General features: G+C 34.7%; 1 protein-coding gene across 2 annotated transcripts; it reads right to left on the reverse strand.

Annotated features, from left to right (window-relative positions):
- Window positions 1–9791: 9791 nt before the first annotated feature.
- On the reverse strand, window positions 9792–16810 carry LOC142555252 (RAF-like serine/threonine-protein kinase 20). 2 transcript variants are annotated; one of them, XM_075666028.1, is made up of 9 exons: window positions 16586–16810; window positions 13060–16424; window positions 12885–12968; window positions 12029–12181; window positions 11765–11928; window positions 11534–11681; window positions 10837–10959; window positions 10652–10739; window positions 9792–10386 (listed from the first exon to the last, which is right to left on the reverse strand). In XM_075666028.1, exons 2-9 carry the CDS (start codon window positions 15898–15900, stop codon window positions 10157–10159), a joined length of 3831 nt encoding a protein of 1276 aa, XP_075522143.1. In that variant the 5' UTR covers window positions 15901–16424; window positions 16586–16810; the 3' UTR covers window positions 9792–10156. The 2 variants fall into 2 exon arrangements, with proteins under 2 accessions (XP_075522143.1, XP_075522142.1); XM_075666027.1 differs by having other exon boundaries at window positions 13057–16424.
- Between the last annotated feature and the right edge of the window lie 2838 nt (window positions 16811–19648).

Raw genomic sequence — 19648 nt, forward strand, 5'->3', positions numbered from 1 at the left:
ATAAGTTATCATGATATAAATTTAAGAAGAACGACTAGAATAATTCCCGAAGCAAGTCCAATCAGCTAGGGGTGGGCGCAGATCAGGTTTTCGGGTTCGTATTCGGGTACCTGACTGCTACCGACACCAACCGATCATGTCGGGTACCTGACATAAATTTTCGGGTATTTTCGGATACCCGGAAAAAAAAAACCCTTTTTTAAAATTTTTTAATTTTTTTTAAAAAATATATGTATTTTTCACATTTCACAAAAAATCATGTCATTATATCGAATTATGTCTAGTCATTATATCATATTATTGCTAATAAATTTTAAAAAAAACACATGTATTTTCCACATTTCACAAAAAATCATGTCATTATAACATTTTACGATTAGTCATTTCTCATTATATTGGGTTATGACTAGCCACAAAAAAAATTATTGTTTTTTAATTGAATAGACCCTTATAGAAAATTTAAAAATACCCAATTTATTTAAAAAATACCCAACCGATCGGGTCGGATCGGGTACCCGATAACCGAGAATAAATGCGCACCCTTATAATCAGCAATGAAGAAACTGTTCATAATCAAGCCATTGGATAAGTTGAGTCGATGAACAAGAACCAGCCATAAATACCTCAAGAAGAGGATGCTGCAGAAAATAATGAAGATACAGTGGTCCAACAGCCGGATCCAAGCCCATGCAGACTAATCATGCGGTGGAATAAGAATCATATATCCACTCGAACTGGTCATCGGTAACTCGACCGCTTATATTAGAATTAGAATGCAAATGTTAGATGAGTTCATACATGCTGCATTTGTTTCTCAACTTGAACCTCAGAAGATTGGAGTGGATTCAAAGTGGATAAATGCAATGCCGAAAGAACTTACTCAGTTTGTGTAACGTCTCGAAAATTTAAAGGTCCACGTGAACCACATACATGCAAATTATCAAATTTCTTTTAAATTTTATTAAATTGTTTTAATGCATTAAATACATGATTATAGCATGGATGTGTTTTATTGCATGATTTATTAAAATTTCTTGCATAAGGGCTTTTAGCAGTTTTCGTCCTCGAACGAGGAACAAGACCGTGGAAAATTGAGGAAAAATGTTTTTACTAAATAATTAGTTTTAATTATTTAATATATTGTGTATTAAAGTGCGATTTTCGAAAATGGGCCTTGGTGGAGTATTTTTACTTTACGAGTCATATTTTTAACCGGTACACAAAATTTAGCGAATCAGGAGATTTTTTGAGGGTTCAGACATTATTTTCAAAAACGTATCTAAATGAAATATTTTTGAGGAGTGCTATTGGGTTTGATGGATTAAATTTAGTACTTAATGGGCCCAAAATCCTTTTAACCCTTTAAATTTTAATTAAGGGCCCATTACTGTATTATATTTGATTTAATCACATCATTAAGCAAACCCTAAACCTATTCTAAACCTAGCAGCGGTCCCCTCCCCTCCAAACAGCAGCCTCCTCTCATATTTTCAGCAGCAAAACCATCGGCCCCCTTATATTTCAAAGAAAATCTTCCCTCGCTTCTCCGATGCAAGCCCTACGCGCATATCTTCAAGTTTTCGAGCAAATAAACGTTAAGGCACGCCATGTATCTCTTTTTCTCATCATTTACACCATTTATATGCTGATGTATATGTATTTTCATGAGGAATACTTTGATTTTATCATGTGGTGTCATTTTTGTAAAGGATTGACATGAAATATGCATTTCCTTGACTCATAACTCACGCTTTCTTTGTGTTTATGTAAGGGGCTGCCGAGTGAGGGTCCTAGGGGGGTTGTTCACGTCAAGAAAATAGGCGTCAAGGGGCTGGAGTCGACTGAGGGTCGAGAAATATTGAGGGCCGATCGGTACTTTGTGTTTGGTTGGATCGGGTATGGCTAGATCAAGGGATTTGGGGTGTGCAGTCGTGCATGGCTCGATTCCAGCCAGGAAGCCGGAACTCTTGGGTCGTGACAGGGCTGGGAGGGCCGTGAGCAGCTGGTCGTGATCCATAAGCTAATCGAAGGAGTTAGGTTGAAGGGTGGCTCGGTTGGTTCGATGATAGGGGCAATCGGGTTGTTGTGCATGTCCGCGTGCATGGAGGCTAAGGGCATAGTCGGGTCGGTCCATGAAGGGGCCCACGGCTTGGTCATGGTCCTAGGGTGGTCTAGTTCGGGACTGACAGTCTAGAGTTGAGCTACGGTCGAATATTTAGAGCCAAGGTGCACTAGGGTTTCAGCCATTCTTAGTGCAGGAAATTTCAGTAACAATCAGGGGGTTTTCGAGGGTCCTAAATGGTGTGAAATGGGTGGTAAAGGGTATGGTTAAGTATTATAAGTCACGATTTAAGTTGAGAAAAATTTGGTTAGGTTTCGGGTTAAAATTGGGACTCCGGTCCAAGTTTTAAAACGAATCGTATAAGTTTTGAAACATGCTCGAGTTCACTTATAATAAACAATTATAAATAACGTTTTGAGGTGTTTTCAGGTGTTTGGTTGACTTCAGATCGAAATTTTGAGGTCCAGGGGCAAAACGATCAATTAGGGCTTTTCGGGGCAAAATGATCATTTTGCATCCGGGTCGAGTTAGCAGTCCCGGCAGCGACCTGATCACAAAATTACACGTTTTTAATGCATATGCTCTCATTAACCTTTTATGGAAATATGAAAAATATGTTGCATGCTTGATTTTAAGAAAAAAATTACGTATATGCATGGTTTTTATGAGTGATGAATATGATGGTATGTTTTTGAAGGAAGAGAGTTAGTTGTGACTAATACGATGACACGATAACACGATGACTTGATGATATGATGATATGTAAGGCCAAGGCTCAGTTGACGGGTGAAAGTATCGCTGATGTCCCCGCCGTCTGGTACCATGGTTATACGTAGATAGATCCATCCCCTAATACGATAATACGAAAGTCACAACTAATTAAAGTAATTCAAATAGAGAAAATGAATGTGTATATGTTGATATGATGATATATGTTTTGGACACGTTTATACTTTAACACGATATGTTTAAGTTGATGCTTTTAAGTTCATGAAAGGTATTTTAATTACTCTATTTTTAATTGTTGTATGATATGTATATGTACTTGTTATAACGGTTAAGGCGTGTTGAATATTTAGACTCACTAGGTGTGATTGATACAGGTGACCATACGGTTGAGGAGACTGGAGGCGTTTAAGACTGAGTAGGCTGAACTAGGGGTGCACGTGAATATCCGAGGACCTTTATGAGACATGGGTTTAAGCAATATGGTTAAATGTTTTTGAATCTTGTTACACATTATCAGTTGCTTGTTCGGGTTTTTTTTTAAATCAGTAGACTAGGAGATTGATTTCATTTTATGATTTAATTAACTGCAGTTATTTTTATTCAGAGGTTGGATGACCTTTTTAAATGTATGTTTAACTTATTTAAATATTGATGTATGTGTGTATTTTCGATCATATCTTTTAAAAAATATATTTCAATAGAATTTTAAAATGAGTGGACGTTTCAGTTGAGAGAAGTAATATTTGACATCTAGTTCATCGACCGATTAATCTACATGTATTGGAACTAGATTAGGCTTTAGAATAAAATGGATGAGAGTTGATCTGTAGTAAGAAATAAAGCTAGACTTGTAGCTCAAGGTTATAGACAAGAATAAAATATTAGTCCTTCGGTTATTTGCGCATGCTAAACTCCTTACTTGAGATCAACTTGATTTTGTTGAAGATAAACCGTGTGTGCTTTACAAAGGTGAGTTTGAAACTATGGTCCATTTATTCTTTTCGTGCCCTTCAACTAAAAAAGTCTGGGATGCAATTCATGATTGGCTTGGTATGAAGAAATTGATGGGCTCGGCTACTGCAATCCTTCGTGCCTTCAGAAGCGTCTGCCGTGGGAAGTCTATGCTTAACAAGTTGAGGATATTGGCGTGTGCTACTACTATTTATCATATCTAGAATGCGAAATACCGAGCAATATTTGAGAATGAAACTATTTGTGTTGAAGAAACTATTAAGAAGATTAAAATTGTATGTATTCGCTGCCTACCAAATGCAATTAATGTACTACAATAATCTAAAGAGGTAGGTGATTTGAGTTATGTATTTTGTATCTTTCCTGGGGATGTACAGTGTAGTTGTTTTTGTATTAACATTTTACTCATTTAATGAAATAAGTTTTCATTAAAAAAATAATAAAATATATATTTCGATGAATCATTTGTTCATGTAACTAAACTTGAGGTCATCAGAATAATTCTTACATTTGCTGCCTTCAAGTACTTTAAAATGTATCGAATTATTGTCAAGTCAACATTTCTCAACGGTCTATTTAATGAGTAAGTGTATGTTAAACAAATTTTTGGCTTTGTTAGTCATATTCATCCTAATTATGTCTATAAATTTGACAAAATATTATATGTCTTAAAGCAAGATCTTCGTGCATTGTATGATATATTGACTAATTTTTTGCTTGAGCGTGACTGTGTGATTGGAACCATAGACAAAACATTGTCTAAATTTACTAAAAATTATTATTAATTATTTGTGCAAATTTACATTGATGACGTAATATTTGGTTTTGTTAACCCTAAATTTTGTGAAATATTCTCTAAGATAAATAGAAACATTTTGAGATGAGCATACCGGGATAATTAAATTTCTTCCCCGGGTTGCAAGTGAAGCAACTTGAAACATACATTTTCATCAACCAGACTAAATATACCTAGGACTTTTAAAGAAGTTTAGCATGAAGAATTGTGTTGTGGGTGTCACTCTAATGAGCTCATCAATCAAGATAGATAAATATAAAGGTAGAATCTCAGTGGAAATAACAATGTACAGAGGATTAATTGGATCACTATTATATCTGATTGCTAGCCAATCAGACATAATGTTTGCAGTTTGTTTATGTGCTCACTTTCAAGATAATTCCTAAGTAAACTCACTATTTTGTAGCTAAACACATACTTAAATATATAAAATGAACTCTATGTTTGGGTCTTTATTATCTCAAATACTCCAAGGGAAATGGTATTCTTGAATAAGAACCCAATATTTCATCTCTTCAGGCTGCCATCAATCTTGCTATAGAGCGAGTTAATCAAATTGCCAAAGATAAGATGAGCGAGTTTGACAGCTGAGTCGATTACTAGACCGTTGTTCATTTTGAGGTCGTAAAAAATAGAAGAATGTTAAAGCAATGGCAGCACTTGAGAAGAAGATGTTGCGTTGGGCAGAGACATGTGTCATTTATGAAGCTCTCTAATAGCGAGACTTCATTGAGCTTGAATAAATCGTATGAAACTTAATCCAATAGAAAAGAGATAACTTTTTTGTTCATGGACTGATTGCCAAGAATGATGCAGTCATCATCAGTACGCTTGAAATGACACATTGTCCTTGTCAATGTTGGTAAAGGTGAAGTGGTAGGATTATGAACTCCCAACAACTGAAGATGTGATTTCTTCTGTTTTACATTTAGGGGAAAGTCAGTTGGTGAGAAGTCATCTTTTGAGGATGTTCAAGATAGAATTTCAAAGGATTGGGCTGTTGAGAAAGTAGTAATGTAAGAACAAGTTCAAGCCACTAAAATAGACAATCATGGTGAATTTGTTACAAATGTTCCTTCCTCCCCTCCTCCATAGACAATTCAATTTGAAGTTCTCCCAGAGATTCCATTAATTTATGTGGATGAGGTTGTTTTGTCACTTTCTCCACTCGATTTTGACCACTCAAAGATAGAACCATCTTCTCCTATGCTCCAGGATCCAACCGTTGAGCAAGAAGGTGTCTATGATGAAAATGATCTAAATCTGAATCAATGCCTACAAATCAGACCGATGCAGACATGCAAGTTGATCTGATTATTTCTCCAGAAAATCTAACCGGTAAGAAGATGGTAATTTATGGTGCATTTCACAAGAAGAAGTTATGCCCAAGTACTTCGCGAGCTAAGTTAAATAGAGAAAAGTTTCACGCTAGCTGCAAATCAAACTGTCACTAAAAATAAATATGTCGCCATGAATTTTGAATTGTTAGGACAGATTACTCAAGTCAAACAACGTATAAACGGATGTAAAAAAGAAGATTAAGAGAGAGTGGAAGAGCAGAAGGCAAAAGGGCTGAGGATCGACATAAGTTTGAGAAAGCGAAAAAAAAGGAGTTGGTAGTAATGGCGCGACGGTTCTGGTTCAAGTTTTAGATGATAGGACTTTTTATTTTGTAGGTGTAATATGATTTTATTTTTTGTACCTGTAACATTGATTTTCATTTATTCAATGAAATAAAATTGTTCTTCAAAATTATATGTTATATAATTATTTTGTCATCACTGAAAAGAGAGAAATTGTTAAAATATTTATATTATCCTAAGTTTTAGTGATTGAAAAATAACATCATCGAGATGTTTTAGGATTCAGCCCTTATCAATTGTAATTCAGGTTTTCAGACCGCTGGATCAACTCAAGCTGTTCAGACAAAACATCAAAAGTTTAAGCGGTAGATTATCTAAACTCTAGTTGCAAGTAATCATCTCTTATCAGACCAGATCAAGTCTTAAATACAATACACATTTTTAAACTATTAAACTCCAACCGCAATGCAATTAGTCAGATATGAGAAATTTTAAAAGGCTACTGCAAATCAAGCCGTTCAACAAATTCCAAATATAGAATGATTACATAGTGTTCTACCAACTGTTTTTCAGAAGCTAGAAGCTTAAAGTCGCAAAAGCAAAATGAACATTAAATGAGCATTTGATGATACGTACAACAACTGAAAGCAACTTGTCCATTCTGTCGGGTAACAATACAGATTATTGTCCATTATCCTTTGTTAAATGCTATGCTACAATTTAATTTCAGTGACAACAGCTAGAAAACAGGAACATCGACATGAGGAAATGAATGAGGTTGACAGTGGGTTTGGACAAATAAATCTGTTGCCACCTCATCCAATGGGACATGCATCTGCAGAGCATTATTTATTGCCATGTGAATTAAGTCCGACATAGTTTAGAAACTATCTTCCACTGAGATTTGATAGCTCTGAGACTGAGGAGTTAGCAGATGAGGCGATTGAAAGCATAGAACATGTATTTGTGACTGCTCTGTGTGCTATATATGCTTGGTTATAATTAGCTACATTCCAACTTTTGAGGAATGTACTGTTATTGTGGCAGACGACTGAGGTTGGATCGAGAGCTCATGGTCGTACTGTCTATTGGGATGTGTTTCGGTCCCAATTTATTGATAAGTATTTTCTATAGCAGCCATACAAAAGAAAGAGAGATAATTTGAGGAATTGAGACAGAGGAATATGTCTGTTGCTAAGTATGAATCTTGATATTCTGCTTTGTTGAAGTATGTGTCCCTTGTTAAGACGAGGTATTTCCTGATAAGGTTGAAGCTAGAGTTGTTTGATCTTGTGTAATCAAAAAATCCGATATCGTTTGGGGATGCAGTGATGCGAGCAGAGATGGCTGAGTTAGAAATGCAGGAGTATGGGGCTCAGGGAAAATTACAAGAGCCGACTAAGGAGTCACTGAGACTACATTGACATTCCTTATTTTAAAAAGGTTCATCTTCTTCTTAATCCTCATTTGGGAAGCGTCAATTTGATCAATGATGTGTTGAAAGTTGTGGGGGTTGTTCTCAGTCTGTTCAGGGATATAGAGAAAAGTCTAGAGTAGTGATGTGTTTTAATTGTGGCGGACCTTATTTGGTCGGACAATACACACAGACCAAGATTACGTGTTATGAGTGTGGTGGTGTGGGCCATATGGCGAGACAATCTCCTAGTCGTGAGGGGCAGCAAGAGTCTAAGTGTGATAGAGGCAAATCCTCAGATAGATGATGATAGCCTCAGAAGTCTAAGTGACCTTCTGGAGGACATACATATATGTTGGGAGATGGTCAACCACATGAACATGTGTATGCCTTGAACGAGAGGATATGATAACAGGTAAGTGTTACTTATGTTCTTATCCTACTTATATTCTTGTTAATATAGGTGTCCCGCATATTTTTATATCGTCGAGGTTTGTGGTTAAGCACCATATGCGACATTATCCATTGCATATGCTTCTTTCTGTTTCGACACCCTACATAGTTGATATATCATTTGTATTATTTCTTTTGAGGGCTACGAGCTGAGATCTGATATGATCATCCTGGATATGACTGATTTTGATTGTTGTGGGAACTGATGTTTTGAGAAGTTATTGTGCGACTCTTGATTATTATCAGTGAATAGTATATTTTTTACACATATAAGAGATAGCATTACATCTTTTATGGGAATGGTTCTCGTCCTCGTGTTTCGTTGGTCTTTGTTATTCTGATCTATCGGTTATTGAAGCATGAACACGAGGGCTATCTGATTTATGCTGTAGAAATGATAGATAAAAGAAGAAGGCGAGAATAGAGGAGATACTAATAGTTGAGTTTTCTGATTTTCCTGATGAGATTTCAGGATTCTCATTAGTTCAGTGAGGTTGAGTTTGTGATTGAGTTGATGTCAAGTACTTCTCCTATTTCTCGTGCTGCTTATATAATGACACTAGCAGAGTTGAGAGAATTGAAAGCCCAATACAAGACTTTCTGGAAAAGATCTACATTCGTCCTTGTGTATCGTCTTGGGCTGAAACAATTCTATTTGTGAAAAAGAAAGATGTAACTATACTGCTTTGTATTGATTTTCGATAGCTGAAAAATATAACAATTAAGAATAAGTATCCCCTCCTTAGTATTGACGATTTATTTGATCAGTTATAGGAGACTTCAGTGTACTCGAAAATTGAGTTGAAATCTGGATATCATTATATACGAGTTAGGGAGGAGAATGTTCTAAAGATAACATTGAAGACCAGATATGAGGATTGGGTTGAAAATATTTTCAATTTGTGGAGCAACTTTGTTTCTTTTATTTGAGTTAAGATATATGTGAAATAAACTTTAAATTTTTAAAAAATAAGGGTTGGTTTTGTATTTAGAAAATGATCATATCAAACCTACCAGAGGTAATAGCGATTAATTTAATCCTTTTTATTATTAATATTTTTTAGAGTTAAATACAGTAATTAATTTATTTTATTTTAAAGTTTTGTGTTAATTTGTATTAATTCAAAACAATAAGATTAAAAATATAAAAAGATAATGAGACAAAATAATTAGTAAATGAATTAAAAATAAGAGCGATAATTGCAATTTTGAAGTTGACATGCCAAATTAATTATTTAAGACATTCCCTCTTTATAATAGGATAGTATAGATATAATAAGAGATAATTAAATTGTTTAATTTATATAAACTATTTTTTGACTTCAAGTTTATTTATCTATCAGTAAAATTTTCAAATGTTTACAATATTTTCTAGGCAAAAATTTGTATGAAACGATCTCACGGATCGTATTTTGTGAGATATACATCTTATTTGGGTCATCCATAAAAAATATAACTTTTTATGTTAAGAGTATTATTTTTTATTGTGAATATCGGTAGGATTGACTCATCTCACAGATAAAGATTCGTGAAACCGTCTCACAGATAAAGATTCGTGAGACCGTCTCACAGAATACCTACTCCACTTTCTAATATAATTATCAATGATTTTTAATAACGTTATGTTTTCTCGAGTCATGATCATTTGCATGAACCAGAACCAAAAACGTCGAGCATACGAGGAATGGTTTATAATTTCATAATGTTACAAGAAGCAATCGTTGCCATCACACAGCACAGCGGGACAAGCAACTCCATCGATAGAAAAAAAGTAGAATCAACTCAAGAAGTTGCAGTCAATCACAGCTAAGAATTTTCTGACTGCAATATTACATGCCAATGACAGGTATTTGGTACAACACATGAACCAAAAAGACAATAAACATACTTTCTCTATGTAACGAGCAAGAAAACACCAACCGAAAAATCACTGCAACTGCAACTGCCGACCTTTTAGAGGAAGGCGGAACCGTAAATGCCCTCTTCCAAGAGGGATTCAGGTGGCAAAAGAATAAAGGAATGAGGAAAAAACGATTCAATATACTTGAGAAGAAAATATGAACAGAAAGGACGAAGATACATCTACACAAAATTGTGACCCAGCAGCTGTTCCAAGAGGCTATAATGTGTATTCACCTCTGTTAGAACTACGCATTTGTATTCTTTTGAGATGGGATATTAGGCTTCATTTGCCGAACTGGGTTGGTGTTCCCTTTAGCCTGAAGTGCAGCAGACATTGATCTTAAATGATTAGCGATCTCAGTAAATGAAGGCCGGGAATCTGGATCAGCTGACCAGCATTGTTCCATCAGTTTCCGCCAATCCGGATCACACCATTCTGGCACCAGGGGACGTAGAGTATCCTTGACGATTCCACCTAGATGCATAATTAGGAAATAATTTCATATTTATATCAAGTCCACCACAAAATCCAGTTCAGTAGCATTTTCAATTCCTCATGGACCTTATCATGGACTTGTTTTTATATATTCCAACGTTGTTATCAAGCAACCGACATCAAAATTCCATTATTCAAATTGATCTTGTGTCACAATTACCTTATCATGGACTTGTTTTTATATATTCCAACATTGTCATCATTTAAGCATTGATCTTGTGTCACGAGTAAGATGTTGGCTTACCAATTATTGCCCCACAGTGCATATTGGAGTAAGGTTCTTCCCCAGTCAAAATCTCCCAGAGTGATATGCCAAATGAAAACACATCAACCTGTTGAACTCAAATTATAACATCTGATTCTTTCAGATGTGACTGAGAAGCATTATTTGTAAGATCTAACATGGCATATAATTACAATGGTCCTTACCTTTTCAGATACCCGGATGGTGCTTCCATTCAATAGTTCGGGTGCCATCCATGGAAGGGATCCTCGTACACCGCCAGATACAAGAGTATTGCGTTTTATTCTTGACAGTCCAAAATCTCCAACCTACAAAAAATTTATTAATCGTCGGGAATATTACAGGCGAAGAAAGCCCAATTGCGAAAATCTGATGCATACACAACCAAAAAATATCACAAAATGTCATTTCATATTAGTGATATTTGTCCTGCACACAACATGAGAAAGAGGGAAGAATTTTATTTGATGTTCCACACAAACAAACTATGCCAAGGAACTCTTAGCTTATATGCAAGTTCTTTGCTCCCAAAAAAGAACCTATCAAACAGCGTGAATATTGCATTTGCATGTAATGACTCCACAAAAGGCCACGCGAACATTGATTTTGAAAAAACGATAGCTTGCATTCATACTGCTTCAACACTTATCAAAGCCCTAAGTTGTTGAATACAGAATTTAAAATGGCGGATAATTATAATTCCAGAAACAACCAAAATTAGGAAAAGTAAATAAAAATAATAACCCAATTGGTTTAAAAAGTTTTCCCCTTAATAACTGAATATGTCTTCCAGCTTATTGTTTTATGAACAGAGGCATCCCAATGGCAATCAGCACCTTTACAGGGAAAATGCTAACACACAGATCACCGATAAAAAAATACCTTGCATATAGGTCTCTGAAGATCTCTCAGGTTTACCAACAGATTATCACATTTCAGATCAAAATGGACAATATTTTTTGAGTGCAAGTACTCCATACCAAACGCAGCATCCATGGCAATCATAAGCTTTTTACGATGATCAAGTACCCTGCCATATGACTTTCAGAATGTCAAGTACAAAATAATTAACAAGATCATGCAGAGTTAAGGAGGAAAGGAAAGTTTCCATACTTATCTTTCTTAATTAGAGCATTCCTAAGAGATCCATTGGCCATGAATTCTGTCACTGTCGCCAAAGTTCCCCCAGCCCCATCAGGTACCACCCCATAAAAGGCAACCACATTTGGATGGTGAAGATTTGACAAGATTTGTGCTTCCCTCCAAAAGTCTTTCGTCTGCAAAGGCACAACAAAAAAATCACTTTCACTTTAATGTGTGGTACAAAGGTTTCGCACAAGTAAGTGACAGCTGAAAGAAAATACACAAATGACCCACCAACTGCTCTTGGTCCGATGATTTTCCTAAAAAACAGGTCTTTTTAATTCTCTTAATGGCAACATCTGTTCCTCTCCATTTCCCATGATATACAGTTCCATACATGCCAGATCCCAGCTCTCGTAATTCTTCAAGATCGGCATTTTTTATGATCTACATTTCCACTCAGACAAGATAAATTGGCAATTGATGAAGATACATACTCCAAAATTGAGAGAGATACACACAAAACAAAATCAACTCCATTCTACAGATATCAATCAACTTCTGGAAAATAGTTCAACAGGATTAGTGTAAGGAGAAAACTCATGCATGATATAGACATTTTATCTGATTGATCTTCAGTTATCTTATGGTAACAAATGATGCTCTAATAACTTCTAATATAGGCTGGAAATAGAGAGTTTTTCCAAATGTCAACTGAAGTCTTTACATAAGTTTATACATCACATTGCGTCAGAGCTCTAACTTTACAGGGGATTTCCAAGATCAACTTTTGCATAAAGTTTTCCATGTGTCAATAGCATAGCCAGTCGATTTAAATAACAGAGGCTAGGAAAAACTATCAATCTCTTGGTTGATATCATCAGTTCAACATACACAAAATGTGAAAGATCATCCTAACTCGACATTCAATTGACAAGTCTGAAGGACAAAATGATGGCAACATCTGCCAAGATGTTCACTTACCCCTTACTCCTTAGTAAGGCAACAAAACAATCTTTCTCGAGTGTCTCTTCCACTTTCCCAACACAGCCATTAAAAAATAGGATTACACTAAAAAATGATTAAGATGACACTAGCAAAATTTAAGAAGCTAAAAAATTGCTCTTAACAAGAAAAACATAAGTTATACCTGCAGCCCATATAAATCAGCTTCCATTTCAGCTATCATTGCATCACTAAACAATCCCTCTTCGTCGCACTCAGCATTGGCATCCTGCATCAGCAGAAGTCACTTAAAAGTTATATTAAATGTTGGAACAATGAATTTGAAATTATAACAAAAAACAAAAACACACAAATACCACCTCTGCAACAGTATTATGTACAAGACTCTGAGCTTCTGTTGAAGATTGGATATTGACAGCATATGATCCCTCTGAGGCAACAGTGTCTGGAGAGGGAAATTCAGCATGTGATAAATCAACACCCAAGTTCTGAGCAGCGGGAAAAGGCTTCTGCTGATGTAGCTCAGGGTTATCAAATATTAAAACATCTTGTAATTCTCGGGGCTTGTCTGAAAGTCCAACATTGGCTGACATTTCAACCCTATGGTCAGAGTTATTGGGCAACTCATCGTCGAGGAGGGAAAATTCTCTCGGGTATAAAGAATCTCTCATATGATTCTGAACCAAAGAATGATTATGTGGCATTCTGTTCAAACTGGTATTATCTAAAGCTGCTTGTCTATGCAAATCTTCTGGTCTTCGTACCTTGCACAGCTCATTTCCAGCAACCCGTGAACCCTCGAAAGATTCGCACACCAGAACCTCAGGTAAAACCAGATCACTAGATAATCCACTAAGTATATAGCCATAGCAGTTTTCATCTGGATGCTGTTCTTCAGAGTTATGAATAAGCCCTCCCACTTCTAAGTTCCTGGTCCAAGATGAGTAGCTTTCTGTTTCAGCTCTAGTGACTCCACCAAAGGTTTCCCCCATATAATTGCTATGGGATTGCTTGATTTCTGAATCATTTAAAGTCGTTGGGTTAGTTACAGATGATAGATCGACCAAGCAACTAGAAATACGACGATCCTGTTTTGGAGAGCCAAGACAATCAAGGGGAGCTGCCTCGATATTGACATTTTCCATTTTTTTTGCTAGCTCCACGGCAACCATAGGCACCTTGCTTGACAAAAGATTTTCTCCACAATATGAAAAATTTCCATTGCATTCGTGATTATTCTGTCCACCGTATCTCGAGCTACATCCATTTTCATTCAGTATAAAACCTTGCTTTCTCAAATCCTCATTTTTTGATGAGCATTTCTCGACATGACTATTTGCATCATAATTCGATTCAAACTTCTTCCACAAATCTGAGCCAAAAGGAGAGATCAATGTATCCCCTGAAACAGGAAAGGATGGCTCTGCATTAGATTCTTTAGTTTGAAACTGAGCATCGATAAAGCCAACACTGTCATGAAATTGACCTGGCTTTCCTAGAAAAGCATCTTCTACAATGTGAGATGATGATTGAGGCCTTCCCAAGTTCAATGAGAATGACTGAGTTGCACCTTCCTGCGAAGAACAACCATATTTCTGCCCCTGTTCCTGAAGCTTTGAATCAGAAAAGGCATGAGGCATTCCACGATAGCAACCAGACGAGTTATTGGATGCTGAAAATATCCCCACAGACATAGAGGGTTGAGGAAGAGGATTTTCTAGTCCCAATTCCCTCTCCATGATTGCAACAGCATCATGACAGTGTTGCTTGGGTTTGCTGTTATTGTGTTCTATTTCTGAAGGAGTCAAGTTCTCCCCTTGTAAAATCAAATGAGTCATTTGAAGAGTATTACCATGAGAATCAGTGTAGCACATGGACTCTCCAGACGGAATTGGCATTTGGACAGTGCCAAATGCACCTGGATCTTCAACACTACCAAGTAATGCAGTGCTTTTAAACGCTGTTTTCTTGTCAAATTTCAAGTCAGCCAATCTATTAGGAACATGAGTCAAGGAAGGGGAACTAAACAAATTATGGGACTCACTCAAAAATTCAGTTGGATGAGAGACACCAAGACCATGATTGGTTTCCAACGGACATAGAGGGGACGATGAGATTTTTTCGTAGTTTGGATTGCTTTCTGAATTTGGTATCAAATGAACTGTTTCGCAAACAGAAATCTGGCTGCTGTTGTATTTCTGGGAGCTGCAATCAGCCTCGGCTATACCATTTACGGCAATAACATAGTGACTACCAGGGTCGCTTTGCTTAATTGAGGCAGTATCAAGCGCACAATATGTTTCAGGTTCATCAGAAGGAATTAAGAATATGCGTGGTCTTTGAGAACCTTCGAGGTTCTCAGAACCATAATATTCCTCAATCATGTTTTGCATATCTTCATCGGAAGACACAGATATAAGGGCGTCAAGATCCTCACCTGGAAGCTGGTATTTGATTGAGTGAGGCTGGTTAAAAATTCTCCCAGTTTTATTTGACAATTCCTCCCACGAGATATTCTTTGGGATTGAAATAATGCGGGTCTCTCCCCCAACGAATCTGAGCTTTCCATCACTTGGTCGTGGCAGTATTTTGCCGCCAAAACTGCAAAGAAACTTCATTTTTCCAGAATGGGAGCCCTCTGAAGCTCCTAATCCAGAAGAATATAAAGATTTAGAGGACTCCGATTCGCTTAATATTGATATATTTGGCACCAAAAAAGCCTGATTACAGGACACCTCACTTCCAGACTTTCTGGGCTTATGCCCACCTGCCAGATTATCCTTGTATTTTGTGCTTTCATTATTCACATAAACAGCGTTTTCAATTTCTGTTATAGACCCTTGAGCAGAAGCAAATTCTGTGAGGTCAGAGCCACATTCAGAATTCATTCTCGTTAAACCAAGAACTCTAGCAAGGTCCTCATAAACAATTTGCCCATCCGACACCCCGACCCTCTTCTCATTGTTGGTACCATCACCGTCCACTGCAGAAACAACTCTAGCCGTGGCAGACCCCTGAAGAAATTCCATTGAGAACTCACCCCTCTGTGAAGGTACATTGTTATTTACATAATCCCACACTGGAACACTGCTTCTGGTCACAGCTTCCAACGAATCCTGCTGAGTCCATTGAGTATAAAAGCCAGGCTCCTCACCGTTCACGGTTTCAGCGGTATTTTTACTGGCCTTATTTAGCTGCATTGGAATAAATTCTTCAACTATCCCAATATTCTGTTTGATTGCACCTCATTGATCAACCAAACAACTCCAACGAAGCTCTCTTTGAATATAGGAGGACAACAATGGAGTTAGAGTTACTCTATGTTCCTTCTAGACTCTCTTGTTTAAGCTCTAACTTCTTTCCAAACAACTTCGCATGGAAAACTCTCACGTCCCATCCACTGAATTACAATCTCTGGCAGTTCCTAATTTCTTTTAGTACATTCTACCAACATTATTACTAAATTTCCTACCTACATGATTTTGCAATTGCATACTACAGGTGCCAATACAGTGGGGAGAAAAATGAAAATGCACGCACTCACACTAAGAATATAAAACAGTGCAGCAGATACGAGCCATACACAGCTAAGCATAAGTGCCTACAATAAGCACAATGTCAAAATAACTACAACGACAGCATAACCCTATCGATCAATGATTTTTACCCCAAATATTTCATCTTCGTCTCTAGATTATCAAACGCAATTATCCCGAGCAATTACCTGAAATCCACATCGGAAACAAAATCAAACATCTGCGAGCTAATCGCACTTCAGAACATAAACGGTTTCGAAATTCTTCGTCTTTAATGAGGGTAAAACTCAAAATTTTCCAAACGATTAAAAAACGATCATTTGCGCAGCATTGCAGTCAATCCACTGACCTTTTGCTGTTCCGGAGCGATTGTTCTTTGAGACGTCGTGATTCAACGCTCCCGGATGGGAAATTAAGAGGAATTGCGCCGATAATTTCGAATTTTGAGCCGATGAAACGAGAAAAAAAATTGGGGCAGAGGGAAAGATATGGCGCTGACGCTCCGTTTGTCTCCAATTCTTGGCGTGGAAACCATTCTCCTACCCGACCCTTACCCCCAAAATATGGTAATACAGGTCCGGGTTTTGAATATTATATATATATATATATATATATATATATATTATATATATAATTTGATCTTTTGAACATCTACTATAAAAACTTATGTAAATATGCATGATATATATATATATATATATATGTATGTATGTATATATGTATGTATGTATATATGTATGTATGTATATAAATTCGATATGATGGGTATCTAATCGTTGACATGACATTTATTTTTTGGATCGAGTAATTGGACATTTATTGGATTGAGTAGTAATCCAAACACCTTATTAAAAATGTGTGTTTTGATGTTTTTAGAATAAAATCGCGTGTTTAACAAGAATTAAAAGATTTTGGTAAAATAGATGTTCAAATTTATTTTTATTTATTTTTAATTATAAGTCTTTTTTCTAAATAGTTGTCAAAACTTTTTTTCAATTCTAAAACAATTTTTTATAAAATAGTTATTTAAACACATATTTATTTTAAAACAACTTATAAAAAAATTTAACAAATTTTTACAAAACATTTTAAATATTTATCCAAACGTAGTCTTAGGTAAATTTAACTAGAACTTATTTTAAGTATTTATCAGTTTTTACACGTAATTTTCAAACATTTTATTGATTAAAAATTTAAAAACATTTAAATAAACTCTTGAAAACGTTACTAATTTGATAAAGGTTGAAATAGAAGTAGAATGATTAACTCATGCAAAACATATCATTTCAATTTGTTGGTTGGAATTCGGGTAAATGGATCGAATCACTGTAAACGGTTCAAATCAAACCCGCGGGTTTCCTCCTGTTGGTCGGGATTTTGCGGGAACGCTATTCTTTCATTATTTTAATTTTTATTAAAAAGCGTGTTGTTCCTCCATTCGACCAATAGTTAACGTGTAAAGAAAAAATAATGATAATAATAAATATATTATATTATATAAAAGGACAATTGCCAAGTTGGCAGGATAGTCATTCTCTATGGACTGAACTTTTGATTTTTTCTAAATTTTTTATTGAATTGTAATTTTTTTTTGTTCGAGAGGATTAAGTATATTACTTGTTTAGTATAATTAGACATAATTTGGTACATAAGATAAGGGAGAGATTGATAAATAATCCTCTTTATCCCATGTTTGGTACCTTTTTAAAAAGTCCATAATAGTATAATGGGCCCATGATAAATAATTTTTTAAAATGATAAAATGTTCCTTCTATTAGATGTGATAATTTTAATTTAATGATAAAATACACTACAAATGACTTAATTGCCCTCAATTTATAAATGAATTTTATAAATCTATGCTAGTAGGTAGAAATTAAAATCAAATAAATATTTTAATTTTTATATATTATATAATATGATAATTATATAAATGAATTTGAGATAATTATATAAATAATTTTTATAAATATCAATAAAATTATTAGTATCACTCGATTAACCTTAAAAACTGATATTTGACTTGACTCACAAAATCAATGGCTCAATTATCATATTATATTATATATAAAATTAGGTAAAAATAAATAAATCATGCAAATACTATCAGTGCATGAACAGATAAAAAATATGAACTCAAACAACAACTTTGAAATTATAAAATTTATTATGATAATGTTAATTTTGTCATTACAATTTAATATATAAATTTAATCACTCTTATTAAAACCATACCAAACATTAAATATAATATCCTACATCTTATTTATCATTAACTTATCCTTATATTATATATCACATGTTTATCCTATCATGTGTACCAAATTATGTCTTAATTGATACATTAACCTTTTTTTTATATCAATAGAATCACGGACTTTTATCATTCATTTTATAGTGGATAAATTTTTGGATTAACGTAATAACTTGTAAATCACATTAGTTAGATAAATTTTAAATTATATTGAATAAACTATGCGCGACAGGCTCGTCCGAAAAAAATATTTGTATGATAACGATACAAAACTTTCAATTAGCAAAACTTTTATGCTAATGTTAGATACATAGCTTTAAAATGATATGTTTTATACGTTTGAGCGTAAACAATTATGCGTTAATTCAAAATTTGTATATTCCCTTGTTTGTTTCTCCATCAAATCTCTACCACTTTTAAATAAAATTAGTTTGTTATATTTTTCTATTTATTTATTTAATCAAACATGAGGGTACTACAAAAATTGGTTTTAATATTTCCACGTGAAATTCCAAATATAACTCACACATAATTGAAATGAAAAATCACTAGGAGTAATGTAATTTTTGAACAAAATAATTAGGGGGAAATTGTTGTGTTTCAAAGCCCAAATTGAAATACAAAATACAATTTTTACAACACTAGCTCATTAGTATTGATCTCATTAATTTATATCGATCTCATGAATTTATATCCGTGAAACTGATCGACTCAATTCATAATTACCATAAAAAGTAATATTTCGACGTAAAACTTAATACTTTCTCATGAATTGTATTGAATCGGAGATACGTCGCACAAAATTAAACTGTAAAATGTTTTCACAAAATTTTTTGTGTATTAAAAATTAATTTAAAATAGAAAAAGGTAATAAATTCGTTTTTATGCGTGAAGGGTGTCCTGTGTGCATGATTTAAATTATTTTATTGTTTAAATATCAAATCTATGTTATTAATAGGTTATTTAAAAAAAATCAAAAATATCACTATTATCTTTTTTCCAGGCAAAATATATAACAAATTTAATTAAAGATGGCTAAATTTTAATTCAATTTTCAATCTAAATTCAACTACCATACACTTTTTAAATTTCGCGATTAATAAAACTAATAACTCTATCATATATCTATTACTCAAATTTATAGAAATATTTCTTTAC

Source organism: Primulina tabacum, chromosome 9 (assembly GCF_025594145.1).
Source record: "Primulina tabacum isolate GXHZ01 chromosome 9, ASM2559414v2, whole genome shotgun sequence".
Classification (NCBI taxonomy): Eukaryota; Viridiplantae; Streptophyta; class Magnoliopsida; order Lamiales; family Gesneriaceae; genus Primulina; species Primulina tabacum.